General features: G+C 42.7%; 1 protein-coding gene across 2 annotated transcripts in view; it reads left to right on the top strand.

The window, feature by feature from the left end:
* The window catches only part of CSGALNACT2 (chondroitin sulfate N-acetylgalactosaminyltransferase 2), a 33,323-nt gene that overhangs the window by 306 nt on the left and 13,894 nt on the right, over positions 1-19,123 (top strand). The window contains exons 1-2 of one of the 2 annotated variants that reach the window (XM_082222450.1): positions 18-480; positions 12,530-13,767. In XM_082222450.1, coding sequence (XP_082078576.1) covers positions 13,110-13,767 — 658 coding nt within the window. In that variant the 5' untranslated portion in view covers positions 18-480; positions 12,530-13,109. Of the gene's footprint in view, positions 1-17; positions 481-12,529; positions 13,768-19,123 lie in introns of those variants that run through there. The other variant, XM_082222451.1, reaches the window with a different exon arrangement.

The raw sequence follows: 19,123 nt of genomic DNA, 5'->3' as shown, positions 1-19,123 counted from the left end.
GGAGTTGAAAAGGCAGCTCCGGGAGGGTTTTGTCCGCGTCAGCCGCTGGGGTCCCCGTAGGGTGGCGTCGAGAGGAGGCGAGACCCGTCGCGTGGGGAGGGGGCGGGGGTTAGGGCGCCCGCCCCTGTGGCCGCGGGAGGGCGCCTGGCCTCGCCCTCAGATGGCTCACCCCTCTGCCCAGCAGGGCGGGTCGGGTAGCATGGACAGGAGGAAAGCGAAGAAGCGGCGGCGGCAGCAGCCACGCTCCCCTCCCGCCGGTGCCTATCGCTTTAAGGGGCTGCCGCGGCCGGGAGGAGAGTAGTGGCTGAGGCGCGCCGATGCCGCCTCCTCCGCCTCATTTCCTCGCTCGCTCACAGGAAGTGGGGCCGCTGCTGCGCGGCGCAGCCTGCAGTCCAACAGCAGCAGCAGCAGCAAGAGCTGCTAGTTGAGCCGAGGAAGCAGCAGCAGCAGCAGCAGCAGGAGGAGGGGCTCCGTTTTGAGGTGAGTCTGGCGGGGCGCGCGGGCCACGTTCGCCGTTCTCCCCTTCCTCCCCCCCCTATCTCAGCGTCCCCGTGGCTTTGGCGCATCTGCCCCAAGCAGGTTCTCCCACTCCTTTCTTCGCTCCCGGTGCCACGATTGCCGCCCACCGACCCACCCCCCACCACCATGACACCCAAATCTAGGCTCTCCAGAGCAGGTCCAGTCCAAAGTCCTTTGCGCACGCAACGAAAACATCTCGCCCACCTCGGCTCGTTGTTGTGCCCACTAGCCCACCCCCGGTAATGTATGTGTGTGCAGGATGGGTAAGAACTCTTGGATACCTACCCACACACCTGCGTGTGTTTCTTTTTCTTAAATAAAGCCTCCGCCTCGCCGTATCTTAACCCTTTCTTTCCTCCCGCCGCCCCATTACAGAAGAACCTTCTATCCTTCCTTCCTCAAAATCCTCTCCGGGCTTGAGGACGCCAAGCTGAAGATCTCTGAATGCAAATCGGGTGACGCCTTGTGCTCCTCATTCGTGCAGTCTGGTTACAGAGCGGTGGAAGGCAACATCCCTCCCCCCCCCCCACTCCACCTTTCCAGAGCTTACATATCTTGGGGAATAGCGTTTCTGTCATAGGAATTGCTGGTTTGTCAGTATATACCATCAAAGCTGGTGGTTATTACGAATAAATTGATATAGGTTAGACTAAGTTGAAATGATAGAAGATAGCCTGGATGGCTCAGTTGGTTTAGAGCATGGTGCTCATATTGCCAAGGTTGCAGGTTCGATCCCTGTACAGGGCAGCTGCATATTCCTGCACTGCAGGGGGTTGAACTAGATGACCCTCAGGGTCCCTTCCAATTTTATGATTCTTTGTGCAGGATTCTTTGGTTGTTACCTTTATTCCTATTAATCACAATTGTATTTTTTATCTGTGCCTTATCTTTCCCGGACACACTTTTCCTAGCCTGTTTTCTTCAAACAACTGCGTAAAATCACACTCCACTCTTGCAAGTTGTCCGATAGCTGCTTCAGTTGCAACCAGATTTTTTCCTCCGTGCGCAAAAGCATGCAGTGGAGGAATAGAAAGCCATCTGTTTCTGTCATAGTAGTTTCATAGGCAAAAGGATAGTTAAAATGTGTCGCAAGACGAGCAGTCCACATGCAATAACTCTGGGCCGTGTACCCTCTATATTTTCTCTCTGTTGCATTGTGCTGTATGTTCGCTTCCTTCCTTCCACCCGTAAATTTATAGCTTAGTTCCCTCTATTTTGTGCCTGTTCTTTTCTTCACATATCTCTTCTCACTTAGATACAGAAAGAGAGAAAACTCATTATTTCTTCAGATCCCTTACAGAGTAAGCTGTTTTGTAAGCAGTGGTTTATCCCATGCAGACTGGAAGGCTGTGGGTGGTAAATGGATGGTGTGCTACACAGTATTTAGCATGTGTTTCTCTCAAGATGGGGTGCTTTGTTAATGAAGAACTGAGGGCTTTTTTTTTTTTACTAGCAACAATCAGATCACTCATATTTCCTGTCTTTTTTAAAAATGGTATAGGACAGGGATTCAGAACTGGTAGACCTTTACATGTTGCTGGACTTGAATTTTCATTAGCCCAGCCAGCATGGCCAATGGTCAGGGATGGGAGGTATAGTCCAGCAACATCTTCGAAGGGTTCCCCATTCCTGGTGCAGAGGAGCGAACAGATAAATTACTCCTATCATTTTATTTTGTTGGATGTTCCTCTTTCAAGTTTGAGAGAAGAACCAACTGAGGTATTCCAAACTGTGTTACAGAACTGGTCATGGCTATGAAGCTGAACCATGAATCAGTAAGTCTCTGTTTCGTATTTTGCCTCTGCCACGAACTCTCTAGGTAGCCTCAAGCAAGTCACAGCCAGTTTCCTCTGGAATACGGTGATAGTACTGACCTAATTTTACAGGGTGGTTGCAAGTTTAACATTAAACATGTCGTACTAGGAAAGCACACAGTAAATTGGCAGGATGTTTCAATATCATGGGAGGTGAGAAGTGCATGGATTGCCGTAGCCTTAAGCAAAGCCAACTTGCATTGTTGTGACACAGTGCAGAAATCATCTGGCACCAGGTGAATTAAACTATATTGGAGTTTGCAGTAGGAATGGTGAGGTGAAGTTACTCACTTGAGATTCAACCCTTTGGTGCTTTCCCAGATAGATGAATTGGCTTGGGCGTCCCCAAACCCTTATGTAGCATAGCTACTTAAGAGTGCATCCAGATCCTGATACATGTCATTGGAGTGGGGGCAAATCAGTTCTGGTGTCCCATTGCCCCTGTTTAAATGTAATGATCCCATAGTAACTGTTATGTCTGGATTACGATTGCTCCCCTGACCCATATCTCTTCTTTTCTTGGTTCTAGGCAGAAAAAAGTCAAAGCATGTTGATTCATTCTTTTGTAATGTCTATCTCATCTGAGATGGAACTAAACTATAGGATATGTGGGAAGTTGTTATGAAACCAAGGGCATCTATTAGCCCTGCATGAGTCTTGCTGGTCTTATCTGGCACAAACTAAAAGAGAACACCAGATATGAATTGTGGTTCTTGGCTTTAGGCTGCATTCTTTTTCTTCTTCTTCTTTTTAAAGTTTAAAATATGCAGAATCATCACGTAACGCAGATTTCTGGTGCTTTAGAGTATTCATACCTAGATTCTACACCAGGGGTCCTCAAACTATGGTCCGTGGGCCAGATCCAGTCCACCAGAGTCCTGAACCTGGCCCGCCCAGCAACTGCAGAACCCGCCTCGTCTCCCCCCCCCCATTTTTCTTTTCCAACGGGGAGCTCTAAGCAAACGCTTGGTGCACACAAAAAGGGAAGCAGCGAAAAGTAGCAACAATTCCGTTCCCGGCATTCTGAAAGGGCCCCTCCCCCTCCCCACCCCCAACGTTCCAAGGCTTACCTGCACCAGTTGAGGAGGGTTTGGAGGGGGACCTGCGACACCGCTGGGCTGCTGGGGAAGCAGGATAGGGCTAGCCGAAGGTGCTCCTTTTAATATATGTTGGTGTGGCTGCTTGCTTGATCGCCTCTCCCTCACCGACGGTCACAGTTCCATTGCAAACACAGGAGGGCAATGTAACGGTGGGCGAAGCTCCCTTTCTCTCTGCCTCTCTTAGCTCCCCACCTTTTCCCCTCCCCAAGTCCAGGCCAAGAGACAAGCTCAACAAGTATAGGACCAATTTAATAATAATAAGGTGTTTTGGACAGTGCTGCAAGTAATTGGGAGGTGGGAAAAACTCAGTGTTACTCTGCATAGACCCATTGAAATTAATAGACCCAAGTGACTCGTGTTCATTGTTTTCAGTAGATCTACTCTGAGTGATCTAGCAAACTGGCATTGACTACAACCCATAGCATAACATTTTAAGAGCCAGTGTGGTGTAGTGGTTAAGAGTGGTAGACTCGTAATTTGGGGAACCGGGTTCGATTCCGTGCTCCTCCACATGCAGCTGCTGGGTGACCTTGGGCCAGTCACACTTCTCTGAAGTCTCTCAGCCCCACTCACTTCACAGAGTGTTTGTTGTGGGGGGAGGAAGGGAAAGGAGAATGTTAGCCGCTTTGAGACTCCTAAGGGTAGTGATAAAACGGGATATCAAATCTAATCTCTTCTCCTCTTCTTCTTAAATATTGTATTGTTTTTCCTGTTTTTGCACTACAGATAAAATACAGTGGTACCTCTGGTTGTGGATGGGATCTGTTTTGGAGCTCCGGTCAGATCTTGAGGTTTTCGCAACCGGAGATGCTTGTTCTGCGCATGCGCGTGGTGCGGTAGAGCACTTCTGTGCATGCGTGTGCGGTGAAACCCAGAAAATTACTTCTGGGTTTGCCGCATGTGTATCCCAAAGGATACATAACCACAGGTGCGCGTAAGTAGAGGTACCACTGTATGTGCAGTGTGCATAGGAATTTGTTCATATTTTTTTTCAAACTACAGTAGTACCTCAGGTTACATACGCTTCAGGTTACAGACTCGGCTAACCCAGAAATAGTACCATGGGTTAAGAACTTTGCTTCAGGATGAGAACAGAAATCACACAGTGGTGGTGCGGCAGCAGCAGGAGGCCCCATTAGCTAAAGTGGTGCTTCAGGTTAAGAACAGTTTCAAGTTAAGAACGGACCTTCAAAACGAATTAAGTTCTTAACCCGAGGTACCACTGTATAGTCTGGCACCCAGCAATGTCTGAGGAACAGTGAACTGGCCCCCTGTTTAAAAAGTTTGAGGACCCCAGTTCTACACCATATGAAGCACCATGTCACAACTTTCCTGTTTCTTTGAAAACATATTGGTGATCTCATTTGGTTAAGGAAAATATGTTCATGAAATCATCAGTACAACTGGCAGATGTCTACTCTTAGGGTGGGTTAAATATTTGTTCCCATCTGTCCTTGCTTTGGTTGGAGAAAAAAGTTGCATAGAAAAATTGAAAGCTGGTCACTTGAAATCACGTGGGCGTGAAAACTGTTGCTTTGTAAAGAGAGTCAAAATCTTGGCTATCATTCTTTCTCGCATAAAGCCTCTGTTGCACTGATGGAACGGGAAGGAAAGTGCTTAGAGTGATCAGGTATTTGTGTTTGTCTTTTGATTATGCTTAAGGGACTGGATTGTGGGCTTCCAGCCTATGCATGTAAACTATCAGCACCTTTAAAGACCATAGAATCATAGAAATACAGAGCTGGAAGGGATCCCGAGGATCATCTAGTCCAACCCCCTGGAATGCAGGGATCTTGTTCTGGGTCGGCTTGAACCACCAACTTCTGGTTTACAGCCACACACAGTGATTCATTGTGTCACAGAGTTAAAGGGGAGCTCTGGTAACTAAGGTAATCAAATTTCTCGTTGGTTAGGTGTCCTGTTTTTTACACCCCCCCCCCCGCTATTTTTAATTTCTTTCTTGAGACGGAATAATTTGCCCTGATTGCTGTCCAGCATTTGAAGTAGCCGGGCGCCAGTCACATTTTGCCTCGAGGAACTGAACTATGTTCAGCCATGGTTCACATCAATGCATGTGTGTCCCAAACCATGATTAACAACATCTTTCATGTAAGAGGAACGGAAATTTGTCATTCTGTGCCCCACTTCTGACCCCTCAACCTTGGTTAAAAGCTAAAGAAAGTTGTTCCTATGCCAGCTCCAAGTATTCATTTGCAAATTGTAGTCAGTAGTTACCTATGCTGCCCATAAAAGTGAGAAAATTCACTTTACTGACATGGTGATTAAAATATACAATTTCTGGAGATATATGTGTGGGATTACACATTGCTGCTTAATAGAAACTGCATGCACTGTCTATTACTGTATGTTAATTTCACAAAGAATCTTCATGTAATTATGGCAAACATTTTAACTTAAAATATTATTAGTTTTTCTAATTGCTCTTGGGTAATCCAATACTGAGGGGACGCAGGTGGCGCTGTGGGTTAAACCACAGAGCCTAGGACTTGCCGATCAGAAGGTCAGTGGTTCGAATCCCTGCGAGGGGGGGGGGAGCTCCCGTTACTCGGTCCCTGCTGCTGTCAACCTAGCAGTTTGAAAGCACGTCAAAGTGCAAGTAGATAAATAGGTACCGTTTCAGCGGGAAGGTAAATGGCGTTTCCGTGCGCTGCTCTGGTTCGCCAGAAGCGGTTTAGTCATGCTGGCCACATGACCCGGAAGCTATACGCCGGCTCCCTCGGCCAATAAAGCGAGATGAGCGCTGCGACCCCAGAGTCGGTCACGACTGGACCTAATGGTCAAGGGTCCCTTTAGCTTTACCTTTAATCCAGTATTGACAATAGAAACACTCCTACTTTTCCTAGTTTAGTTATCATGGATATATTCAAAGAAAAGCCAAGAAAGTTTGCTGCAACAAAGATTAAGGCTGCTTTATGGCTGCGAATCTAAAAAGACAACTAGGAGAACTCACGTTTTGTTTTCTAACGAAGTCCATAAATATGTCATATTGTAGGACTGTTGAAGTCTCTGTTGCAACACTCTGTGCAATGCTAGACACTTGCAATGTGAATGAGTTAGATACAATGTTGGAACTATTTGACTAGCTGAATGTTGAGTAATTCAACAGTTCTTGACTGTGGAAATTTTGTTGCATTGACGTGTCCTAATCTCAGTGTAGCTTTTAACTGCACTGCTGTAAAAGAACCTGGAAGTGCTGTTATTTTCTTTGCTACTTTAAAGTCTGCTGATCTTCTAATTGCATTTTGTATTTCTGTCCCAACCCTGAAGGAGTTAGGTTTCTGGAGATGACTGCTTCAGGGTAATGTCGCAGCACAGATGTCAAATATCATGCTATTGTAGTATATAAAGTAATGACTTTGTGTGCAGATAATGATGATGGTGAAGTATTCTTGGTGTTTGGTGCTATTTTTAAGAAATTAATTTAATGTAACTGAGTGGTAGGAGTAGCCATTTGTGCAAGGGCTTAATGAGACAGCTGGTGCTCAATGTCTGCAGAAATGTCCTTCGCTCGTACATGTCTTGTTTTGGAAGCAATATGCACATAATACTGAAAAAGTCTTTACAGTCAGTTTATATGTTGAAAAACTGAGGTCTACAGTCTGACCTCAAATGTTTCATAACTAAACCGATTTCCATCTTATGCACATAGGCTTGGGGCATCTGAGCCTTAACTCTACCAAAAAAAAAAAAAAATTGTGACACAGGTAGTGAAAAAAGTCTACCATCCCATCTGTGATGGGCATGAGGTTGAGAGAGGATTTTAAAACCTGCTCTGTTGCAATTTGATTCTGCTCCTTGTCTCACAGGTTTCCCCCTCTTAATGAAGAAGTGAGGGTGACTACAATTGAAGAAGAGAAAAAATGTTCGGTTTCCTTGTAGTTGCAGCTTATTGCCCCACATGCTACTGCCCTGGATGAGAAGAAGGGTGTTTTAAAATGGTGGCTCCCTGAAAACTCTTTCCTCCCCTAGCTTATAGACAGAATAGTCCTAAATTTGCATGATGGGAAGATTAAAGTGACAGATTGCCCATCATTTCCAAAGGATGATGTTTTTCCATTTTTGAACAGGTGGAATCTATGTCTTCAGTATCCTCCAGCTGAAACCAAGCAAGTCCAAGGCTGGCCCCAGAACACCCCATTTCAGGTCCTCCCACCAGCAAACCCACCTGTGCTCACCAAGCTTTCAGTGGGCTTAGTGAGGGCCTTTCTCAGGTGTGTCTTGCTACCAAAACTCATCTCTGTGAGCAGAGGGGCACTTCTACCCTGTTCAATGCCCTCTAGATTATGCCTCATTTATTTGGCAAATATATAGGCAATAGGCATGAGCACTAGGCTCTCAGGCAGGCACACACCTAAATACAATGTGAACAAATGCAGTAAAAATACAGACTAAAACAATGGAATTGGAAAGCAGCAGGCCAAGAGCAGCTGATAAAACTCAGCAGAAGGCTGAGAAACAGTGAAATCAGCTGGTTACCATACTGGAATGCCTGGACAAATAAAGTATTTCACTGATGTTGGAATCATATTTGGGAACACCCTTCTGATGACAGAGGTAATTGTAACTGAGCGTCTGACAATGACTAATGGTCAGACAGGAACATGTGGTTGAAGTCAGCCCCTCTTGTATGTAAGAACTTGTGCTTTGAATTGTGCCTGAAAATGGACCGGCAACAAATGTCACTGTTTAACTACGTGGGAGAAACTTTGTAAAGGGCAGTGCCAGTTCAAAATGCAGCTGTCTGGCTATCAACAGGAGCTTCTGTGAAGTCTTCAAAGGTAGCCCATGTAGTTGACCAATCTAGTCAACTAGTCATCTAGAGGTTGCTAGGCCATGGATAATGGTCAACAGGTTTTCTCTTTCCCAGGGGGTGGGGAGTCGCAGCTGATGCACTAATCCATGGGTAGGCAAACTAAGGCCCGGGGGCCGGATCCGGCCCAATCAACTTCTAAATCTGGCCTGCAGACGGTCTGGGAATCAGCGTGTTGTTGCATGTGTAGAATGTGTCCTTTTATTTAAAATGCATCTCTGGGTTATTTGTGGGGCATAGGAATTTGTTCTTTTTCTTTTCTTTCCCAAAATATAGTCCAGCTCCCCACAAGGTCTGAGGGACAGTGCTGAAAAAGTTTGCTAACCCCTGCTAATCATAGCTGAATTCTATTGGAATTGAAAAGTAGTGTTTTATGGTCTTCAAAGTTTTGCGTCAGATAATAAAATTTAGTGTTTCACGTAGAGTTATATGGCACTATGGAGTGTGATACAGTCTGACTGTTTATACAATACCTGCTCCCATTGCAGACTGCGTGTGTACTGTCTTGCTATGGCATGAATAAGGTAGGGTTGGCCACTGTGCGCTTGGCATTGGTAACTTCAAGACTGGACTACTGCAATGTGCTCTATGTGGGGCTTCCCTTGGGCTTTACCTAGAAGATTCAGCTGGTATAGAATGCAACAGCTAATTTGTTGATCCTATCAGCACCAAATAACAGCTTTGCTGGAAAGATTACACTGGTTGTAGTGGCTCTCTGTTGTGGAATGCTCTCCCCAGGGAGGTTCACCTGGTGCCTTCATTATACACCTTTAGGCACCAGGCAAAAGTCTTCCTCCCTAACCAGGTCTTTGGCTGATTGACACTCAGTGCCCTTTTGCTGTGCTCCTCAGATGGGATACTGCTGGGAACAACTATATGCCCCCGAGGTGCACTTAGCCTGTCCTGGAAACTGGATTTTCAGTGCTGTAGCTCCAGCCTTCTGGTATTGTTTACCAGCCAAAACTGGAAAGGCACCTAGCAAGATGATGCTTAGGTGTCTACTGAAGACGTTTTTGTTCAGGAAGGCTTTCACCGAGGTCTCTCTACTAACAAACTACTTTTCTATGAGTGGAGAGTGTATGTTTGCTTGTTCTTGGGGATAATTCAGCATGTAGCTGCCAGCCCCCAAACACCTACATTCTGCTGCGGTGATTCAGTTGATTGTAAAAATGGGCCCAGTGTTGGAGTAGGCAAGATGAAGCTTTTTAAAAACTTCTGATAGCTGAGGCATTAATTTTCTCAAGTAAAAATCATTCTGTGATGGTACAAACTCCATGCTGTCTGGGGGCACCCACCCGCTGTGCTTCTGTGTGCATTCCTGACACCTCATTGGGGTGGCTTATTTTGCTGTGCTTCTGTATCAAGAGTGAATTATTTAGTTTCACTCAATGGCAGAGACATAACAGAATTACAGGCCCCTAGCAATGTTTGATTAGAAGGGGACAAGGCTAGAGCAGTGAATGAAGCAGTGAAAGCAGCAAACAGCCATTTATGAAGGCAAACATTTTTTTGTGTTCAGCTGAGTCTTAAATTTATTTTTAAGTCTCATGTCACGACCACTATTAGTGGGTCTTGGCAAAGATGTTTACTGTTTACAAAGTTTACTGTAGATTCCTAGTTAATAAAGTGAGGGTTGCTGGAATAGTAGCAGAGGATAAGGCATTTGAAAGGAGGTTCAGTCAGTGCGGTAGGGAAGGATGAAGTGATATAGCTTAATTTCAAATTAGGACAGACTCAGTTTAACCTGTGGCCTGTTCATTATCTTCATAAAACACACTTGCTACCTTTAAAAGAACATAAATAATGAATTCTATGCTCTGCATCCATTGTTGGAGGCAGTCTGATTCCGAATACCAACTCACCCTTACCAGATGACTTTGCAAAATATATGATGAATAAACCAGTGATCTCAAGCCCATAGCGGATTGGGGGAGGAAGTCTGAAAGCTTTTCTAGTAGGTCCCATGAAGATTCATGAAAGCTAACATTTCCTGGAAGTAGAATAAGAATTTTGCTTGAAAAAATGTGTCACTTTCCAAATGGCAAAATCTGGGAACATTTTTCTCTTGGAGGTAAAATTGCTGATGATCTTAAACTGAGTCAGATAACCACAGAACAATGAAGCCAAAGGACCATTTTGTAGCCTAAAAAAACACCCTTAAGATAGTTTTGGGAAATGAAGTTTGCATATGTATCAGAAGGATATATTCAATCACACCATTATTATGATAGAAGTGTTTGGTTGTCTAACAGAAGCCATTATTAATTTTGTTTGGCTTACCTTTGCTTTACAGTATGTGAGATTCTTTTGCAAGAAGTAAAGTGGTTATCTTAGTCATACGTAGTTGCCATTTTTTTGTCTTGCATTTTGTGGGAATTGTACTAATAAAATGCCCATAACAGGCCATCAGGGGATGCTGGTTTAAAACTTGGGACATCAAAGAGCTGAGTCTTGTACATAACTGGTGAGCTGTCTGGGTCTTTGTGTGTCTAGAGCTAGAGTAGGTCTCATAGAAGAATCAGCCTCAACTGAGAGCCTGATAAAAGATCCTTTGGGTACTGGATCTGTCCCTTGAGCTGCTAGGTTTACAATGCATATTGGTTTACAGTGCTATTGCATCTGTGTAATCTGCCAAAGTATTCAGTTTGTTAGATGATGGCTGCCAGCCTTATTCTCTGAAGAAAGGGATACTTGCTTCTCAACTGTGAAGTGTGTTTGGAGGTTGAAGTGACTGGTTAAACAATGCTGTGTTATTTCGCTGTTCTTATATGTCAATAAGCAGAATGCTGTTGTCAAAAGGATGTTCTCTCATGGTCAGGAAAGCAAACTTACGCTGCGATGGTTTCCCCAGAAACTCAATGGATTGTTTCTATGTTGCTATTGTTAGCCTAGTCTGTGCTTGAGGTTTAAATAGACTGAGCTTTCTTGTTCCTGTTCATTCTACTCAGATATGAATATTTTACAGCCTTCAGTTAACATGGTAATGCATACATTTTCTGACTTACATGCCTTAAAAAAATCTATTCCAGAACAAAATCTGATTGTCATGAATACTTATGCCTTTGCAGCATTTTGAGTGGACTAAGAATGTTTTGAACAGAAAACATTTTTGTTAAATATTTGAAAGTGGGTTTAAGCCCTGCTGCTGCATTCCCTCCCCCAAAATTTGGAATTTCTCTACACGACCCCTAAATCTGCTCTGTTTTCCTTCACCCCCCTTAAACTTTTTATAATAAATACTTTTTAAAGTCCTTGCATTAGCAGAACTGATTAGTTAGATACAGCCCATAGAGATTGGAAGCTTGGTGTTGGTTTTTTGTCTCATACTTATCTCCTAGTTTGGTACATATGATGCGTTTTGTTTCTTACATCTTGATTCACCACATCTGGACTCTAGTCAGTGACTTGAAGATACACCTGGTGTTAGTTACTTCAGTATGCATGTAGATATTAATTTATAATTTTATCTGACTCTTCCCTATGCCCAAAAGACTCTTCCTAGTGGAAAGGTCTTAATACTCTGACAGGTCTTCAGAGATAGGTGTTTGTCAATTGCGGAGGAGCTATTGTTAGTACATCTCTACAGTGCTTTTAGCACTTTGCATAGGGGTAGTTTTGTTAAGAGGTTCTGCTGAGACTGTTTTAGGATTGTGGGAGGGTTGGTCTTTACCTACCTGCAGTTATGTAAGTCATGCAAGTTGGAAGGCAACCCCCATAGTTTGTTGTTTTAGAACCATAAAGCCCCTCTCAAAATACAAGTGCACATTCTAATATTTTTGGAATTCTAAACCTCATATTTGACTATCCATTTTTTTACCTGAAAAAACTACAGGTTTCCTGTGTACCCTTTTCAGAAGAAGGTAGATGTTCCTGCATGGTGACAGAAAATATAATTGGAAGTATTAGTTAAATTCACTAACTTTTTAATACATTGCCATTTAAATAAAAAACTGGTTATGATGCATTCCAGAAATGACAAAAATAGCAGGGGAAAGAATTCTGACAACCACTTATGTAGCTGGAAAAAAGCTGTTTTTTACTAGTCTGTTGGATGAGTTTGTTTCAGACATTTCCACAAGAAGGAAATCACTGGTGTGTAACCCAGTAGAAAGAATTGAAGGTTCTGTCATGGGCCATCGCAGAAAAATAAATTTTGTGATTCATCATGTCTGCATTTTTAGGATATTAAAACTTGCCTTCGTGTGTTTTCCAGATGTTTGCCTGTTTTGTAATTCTAACTGAGTGTACTTTTCATTTAATTCTAGGCCCTCCCTTAATTTTGCTGACTCAGATTACAGATTTCCAAGACGGAGGAGAGAGAAGCATAAGCACCGGAGGAAAATATCCTGCAGACTGCCCATGAAAATTACTATTGCTCAAATATTTACGGCTCTTATGGGGGTGCGCTGATAGTGAGAAAAAATATTTTTTAAATTCCCCCACGGCTATAAATTGCAAGATTTTTTTTGCTTTATATCAGAATTTGATACGTTTTCAACTTGTTGTCTTTGGAATACAGAAGCATAGCAAATTCACTACACCTCCAAAAACATATGTTTAGTCAAATTGCCCTGAAAGTAATGGGGGCTGTATCTAACTGTTTAGACTGTAAATGTTTGCAATAATGGAAGTTGTAGCAATACTGGGATTTGCGATCTCTGCAGTATTGCTTGAGCAAGACAACAGTTGCAAGTTTCCCCCCTTATTTGCCTCACACAAATGGATGTATCAGTAGAAATAGTTTTGGTTCAGCTTACAAACAATTGCTCCTTTCAGAAAATACTAGCAAGACATGACCAAAAACATCAGCTGTTTTAGTTGGAATACAACTTAAGTGCCGTAAGAATGCCTAGAAGAGGCATAATATTTCAAGCCCGAACTCGGTGGCTGTTGGTCGGTCTTGCCTTGCTGTTGAGTTTGTTGCTGTTTATGTACCTCCTTGAATGTGCTCCACAAACGGATGGCAATGGATCACTTCCTGGCATCGTAGGGGAGAGTTTTGGCAAGGAACACTACCAAGCCCTCCTGCAGGAGCAAGAAGAACATTACCAAACCAGAGCTATGAGCCTCAAGCGCCAAATTGCTCAGTTAAAGCAGGAGCTTCAGGAAATGAGTGACAAGTTAAAATTGTTACAGGAGAAGAAAACCCCAAGAGTCAACAGCATGGGCTATCAAGGCACCAAAGAACAAGCACCCAACGATCTCCTGGAATACCTGCATTCTCAAATAGACAAAGCTGAAGTGAGCATGGGGGCCAAGCTGCCTAGTGAATATGGAGTCGTTCCTTTTGAAAGCTTTACTTCCATGAAGGTGTTCCAGCTGGAAATGGGGCTAACGCGACACCCAGAGGAGAAACCTGTCAGGAAAGATAAGCGAGATGAATTGGTGGAAGTAATTGAGGCTGGCCTCGAGGTAATCAATAATCCAGATGAAGAAGATGGTCAAGATGAAGATGACGGAATAGGGGAGAGACAGCTTTACAACGAAAATGATTTTATAGAAGGTACTTTATGCATTTTTGAATTCTAGTTCATAATGTGGTAGTCTACACCAAATGGCAGAATTTCTGAGACTGAAGACCGGCTTTCCCCAACCAGGTAGTCTGTAGATGCTTTGGACTACAATTCCTTGCTGCATATGACCAGGGATGGCAGGAGTTGTAGTCTGAAACATCTGGAGGGTGTAGAAGGTTGCAGTAGGTCATTAAATAACAGGTTTGGGGGATGGCACCATGAAATTGCAAGCACTGCCCTTGACTTGTGTGTGAATTTCCCTATATCCTTTCTACCTTCCAACACTGATTCTCCAAGTGAGTTTCTAAGCATACCCGGTTTACTTTAACCTGTGTAGCCTTTGCATCATTACCAAGCCAGATAGAGGGCCTAAGTGTGTACAAGGTAAGGGCATGCACTTTTCTGCGGCTCACTCCTGTCTCCTTAATCCCTATTCATCCCTTGAGACTGAACCAGCCTTGTTTTATGGATATCCCAGGAACGATGCACTTTTCTTTACTGGTAACTGCAATGATATCCGGTGGAATTCAGCGTCATGCTTTGATTAGCATTCTGTCTGTGCAAGCATTTTGGCTTGCCACACAGAAAGTTCCCCGTTCTCTTGCCCCCATGTGCTGTTCTCAGGGTTTTTACCCCTCCAGAGCCAATTTTGGGAGGTGCGGGGTGGGGAATCCCTGTTGTGCATGTGGAAGACTTGAAACAGGTCTTCCACTACTAACAGGGCTTGCTAGTCAAATCCCACCCATTGCAGTCCTTCTCTTATAATATTTACTCTGTTGCGAATTTAAGGATTAATGATAACTACAACAGAAATCCAGATACTCAATCAAAGCAGGAAATAGTTACTGGCCTACTGTTTGTGATTTATTTAATTACTTGTTTATTAAATTTGTATACCATCCTATATACCTTCAGGTCACAGGGCAGTTCACAGGATAAAATCACAATATAAAAAACATCAAAATAAAAACAAAAGCAACCCAATAACACCCCATCCAAAAAAATCCCAACCCACATTTTAAAAGGGCATTGGATGTGAATCATGTGAATTGGATGTGAAACATGATGTGTTTCATGTTATGCCCATGTGTGTGTAGAGAAGAAGCATTATATTATTGCTCAAGAAAATGAACAACGGTTAGAACCAGATCATTTATATGGTGTAAATCTGCATGAAGCAGTTTGAATGGTGCAGATTTGACAACTGCCAGCTTAGTAGTCCATTTGAGGGTTAAAAAATGAAACAAAAACCTTAAATCATTATTCATTTTTGGATCAACTTTTACAATTCCAAATTTAACTCTATTGCTGTCGTTATTTAAAGGAGAGAGACTATCAATGACACACTCCCCTGCCTGATGAAAATATGTCATAAGCTTAAACATTTCTGGACTTTACACTTCTGTGTGTTCCACCCCCCCCCCAAAAAAAAAACCTGACTGGCCTGAAGTCTCAGCATTCTGTTTTGCATGCACAACTTGTGGTGTATCACTGTCATATGTGTTAGACTACCAGGAGCTCAGTAAACCACCTGAGGGTTTTTCCCCTTGCCTACCATGGTTTAAAAAACAGGGGAAATTGTTCGGTAGCTGGTGGGTTGCATCTTCTCTGGTGTTGCAGGACTGCCAATTATTGCATATGTATATAATATATTGCTTACTCATTCAGTATTTTGGCATCTGATTTATAGGAGGCCACTTCATACCATGTCAGAGCATTGATCCATCTAGCTTAGCACTGTGTGCTCCAGAAGTGGGGGGACCTTTTTCAGCCAGGGGGAAACAATCCCTTCTTGGCAACCTAATGATCTGTAGGATGAAAGGGAAGACACTCACAAATAAAAAGCCCATACAGTGTCCTTGGCCACCTTGCAACGATGAGACAAACTCAAAACCCTGCCCATAGCAAACTTCTAAAGGAATTATCAAGTGCCCTGGGAATGAAGCAGAAAAAAAATAGAAGTCTTTTCTCAGAGGAAGAAAACCTTTGAGAAATTGGGAGGACAGATATCAGCATAGAACTAAAACCAGGTAAATATTGAAGTACTGTACGGGGGTTAAATATCCCCCTCACCCCCATAGACAGCAGCTCCATACTCTTGACTTCTTTCCCAACCCCTGTCCACTTTCCGCCAGTCCAGTAACAGATGGCATATTTTTTAAATCACAAGTTGGCAGGAGTACTTCAGTATGTCTCAGGCTGCGGTATAGTCCTGTAATGGGGGTAATAAGTTACATGCAGTACTCAGCATTTTTAGAGTAGTCTGGTGGAACACATATTAGCGATCCCAGACTGGGTGTACTTGAAACTTCTCAGCTGAGTTTTCAAACCAGTACACCCTGTACCCCAAAACGTAGAAAACTGCTGTGACCACCCTTGACTGGCGCATGAATATATTCACTTGTTTAGGAATCTTTGCAGTTCATTATTCTTAGGCTCTAAGAAACTTAACAATGATGGTTTCACTTCATTGCTAATTCTTTAGGCAGAAAAAAATGTTTTTCTTTTTCTTTTGGATGCTGTGTCATTGTTTCCAAAATGCGGTCAAAAATATGGCAATGATTTCTAAGACTTATTGAAAATGTTCATGTCTAAGATTGCCTTGAGACTGTCATTTTCAAGAAATTGCACCACAGTGGTAAGTACCGCTCTTTTTTTATGCACCTGCTTTGTCTCTGTCATCATGTGTACTTGTGCAGTTTTGTGAATTGCTATTTCAATCTTCAGGTCTTGATAATTTGTTTGCTCCATGAAGGCGCCCATGTTGGCATATTGTTGAATTATACATAATGTATGTGAAGTGCTTTGAATACCCACAAAGCACTCTGTAAATACCAAGACTTTTACATATGCATTTCCCTTAGGAGCAATGCCTTCAGAACAAAGTGAGCATGTTCTCTTCATGGCCACGTGTCTTCATTGTTGGGTTATAGTTGATGTTGAATCATTCTGCAACACTTAAAGGAAAATCACTCTGGGCAGTAAATCATTAGAGTAGGTTAGTAGCTGGCCGCAGTAATGCTGCATCGCCGCTTTTCGGTATGTTTCTCTTTTTTTAAGGCAGTTAGTCTGCAGTTTATAAGATGAGGAAATAGCATTGACTAAACTTTTTCTGGCAAGCCAACAGAAGACTTTTTTTGGTCAGAACTGAGCAACTATGGCAACCAATGACTAAATCTTCCCCTCTTAATATTTTGTTCCCTTTGGTGGTTTCAGTATCTTGTATATCTGCTCACTTCATAAAAATTGTTGCCTGGTTAGCTTGCATCAACAAATGAAGTAGTTTTCCAGACAAATTCAACTGCTTCACTTGATATTCTTGCCTTGTTACTTTTTTTAAAAAAATGAATTTTAAATAAGAGTTGTTCAGCACTGGAACAACTAGAATTCTATGATTCTATACTTAAAAGCACTTTTAGGGGTTAATCACAAATGTTTAACTCTTAAGAACTGTGCACATTACAAACACACATCACAACGGCAAGCAACAGTAACCTAAAGCATATTTTTTAAAAAAAATCAAAATTGGCATCTTTATCAGAATATTTAGGTTTTCAAATTTTCAGTAAGCAGGCGGTTGCAGTTGTTAAAATACCCATGCACAATTAAAATTATTATCCCTTAACTGTGACTCTGTCTAATGATATGGAGAAACCGAATTCAGGTTAAACCATGAGATCTCAACAGAATTTGGGTTTGAAGTTATTTGGGAGTTGTAACTGTAAATGCAGTGATGCCAGTATGTATAGCACAATAGCAGCAGGTAGGCTAACCTGTGTCCACTCAAACAACTCAACAAGAAAAACAAAACACCTCCGAGAATTTGGCTAGATGCACCCAGACTCCATTCAAGAGTTAATTGCTATGGATTTTCCCCATCACCACCAGCAGAATGCAGTATTTCTGATTTTTGAACTTATAAGCAGGTTTTAGTTGCCTTGTCAAATAATTTGTTTCACTCAGCCACAGAATAGTTGTTTCTAATTTGGCCATTACAACTCCTGAAATTCCCAGCCATTTCACAATAATGGCTTGTGGCATTCTTTAAGTCATACGATAAAGACAGAAAATTGCAGAGTTCACTCTATGCCCATCCAAAAATGCCTCATTTATTTTTTTTAAAAAAGCAAAACAAAACACTGAAGAAATGAGAATAATCAGCAAGGGGGAGGACGACAGGAATTATTTGAGCAGTGGAAAGGCCTCAGTAATTCCAGTAGTACAGACAGAATGTGCGGCAAAACATAGACTGCCACTTGAGCAGGCGAGCAAACATTGGGATGAGGTATTTGTGCTTTTCCCTGTTAGCTACCAAACCAGATAAAATGAGTGCAATGTATGATGGAAATAATCATAGATAGGGAAGCTGTTGGTTTTTCCAAAACTCATTTCCCTGTGTAGTTGTATCCTTCATGGAAAAATAGCCTAGGGATTAGTCAGTGAACCACTCTGTTGCAAAGACTGGGTGAGGTTTTTGTTTTTTTCCAGAAATGTTTGCAATCTCTCTGGCAAATTTGTTTATAAACTCTTGGGTTTAAAATATTTTAAGAGTTCATTGCTCACTTGGACCCATTCAGTTTTAACAGCCATTTAGCATTGCCATTTCCCCTGATGAATACTCTTGATTACCAAGACTACCATATACTTGGTGTGGGTTCAAAAATGATATACCAGTTGATAAGTTTGCAGCTTGCCTGGTTGAAGCCGGAAACCATTACATCCAGAAAATGTATCAGTTTTATTTTATTTGCTGATTCAGCCATTCTGTCATAACAAGTTTACTGTACAAGGAGTTTGATATAAATATTGCAGTTGTTAACCTTGAGAAATAAACATGGAAATAAATGGACTGCTGATAGTTTTCAATGCATACCAGTAGTCTTTTGCCTGCTTTTAAATTTCCAATGTGTTTTGAGCAGGGCTGTCTTTACCCGGGGGTGCAAGGGGTGTGGGGCCCTCGGGCGCTGAATTCTGGGGGGTGCCAGGCTCCCACCACTGAAGCCGCCTATATAATAATAATAATAATAATAATAATAATAATAATAATAATAATTTATTATTTATACCCCACCCATCTGGCTGAGATTCCCCAGCAACTCTGGGCAGCTTCCAATCAAGTGTTAAAAACAATACAGAATTAAATATTAAAAACTTCCCTAAACAGGGCTGCCTTCAGATGCCTTTTAAAAAGAAGATAACTGCTTATTTCCTTCACATCTGAAGGGAGGGCATTCCACAGGGCGGGCACCACTACCGAGAAGGCCCTCTGTCTGGTTCCCTGTAACCTCACTTCTCGCAATGAGGGAACCGCCAGAAGGCCCTCGGTGCTGGATCTCAGTGTCCGGG

This window comes from Podarcis vaucheri, assembly GCF_965113315.1.
Source record: "Podarcis vaucheri genome assembly, chromosome: 5".
Taxonomy (NCBI): Eukaryota; Metazoa; Chordata; class Lepidosauria; order Squamata; family Lacertidae; genus Podarcis; species Podarcis vaucheri.
This window is presented reverse-complemented; position numbering and strand designations above follow the sequence as displayed.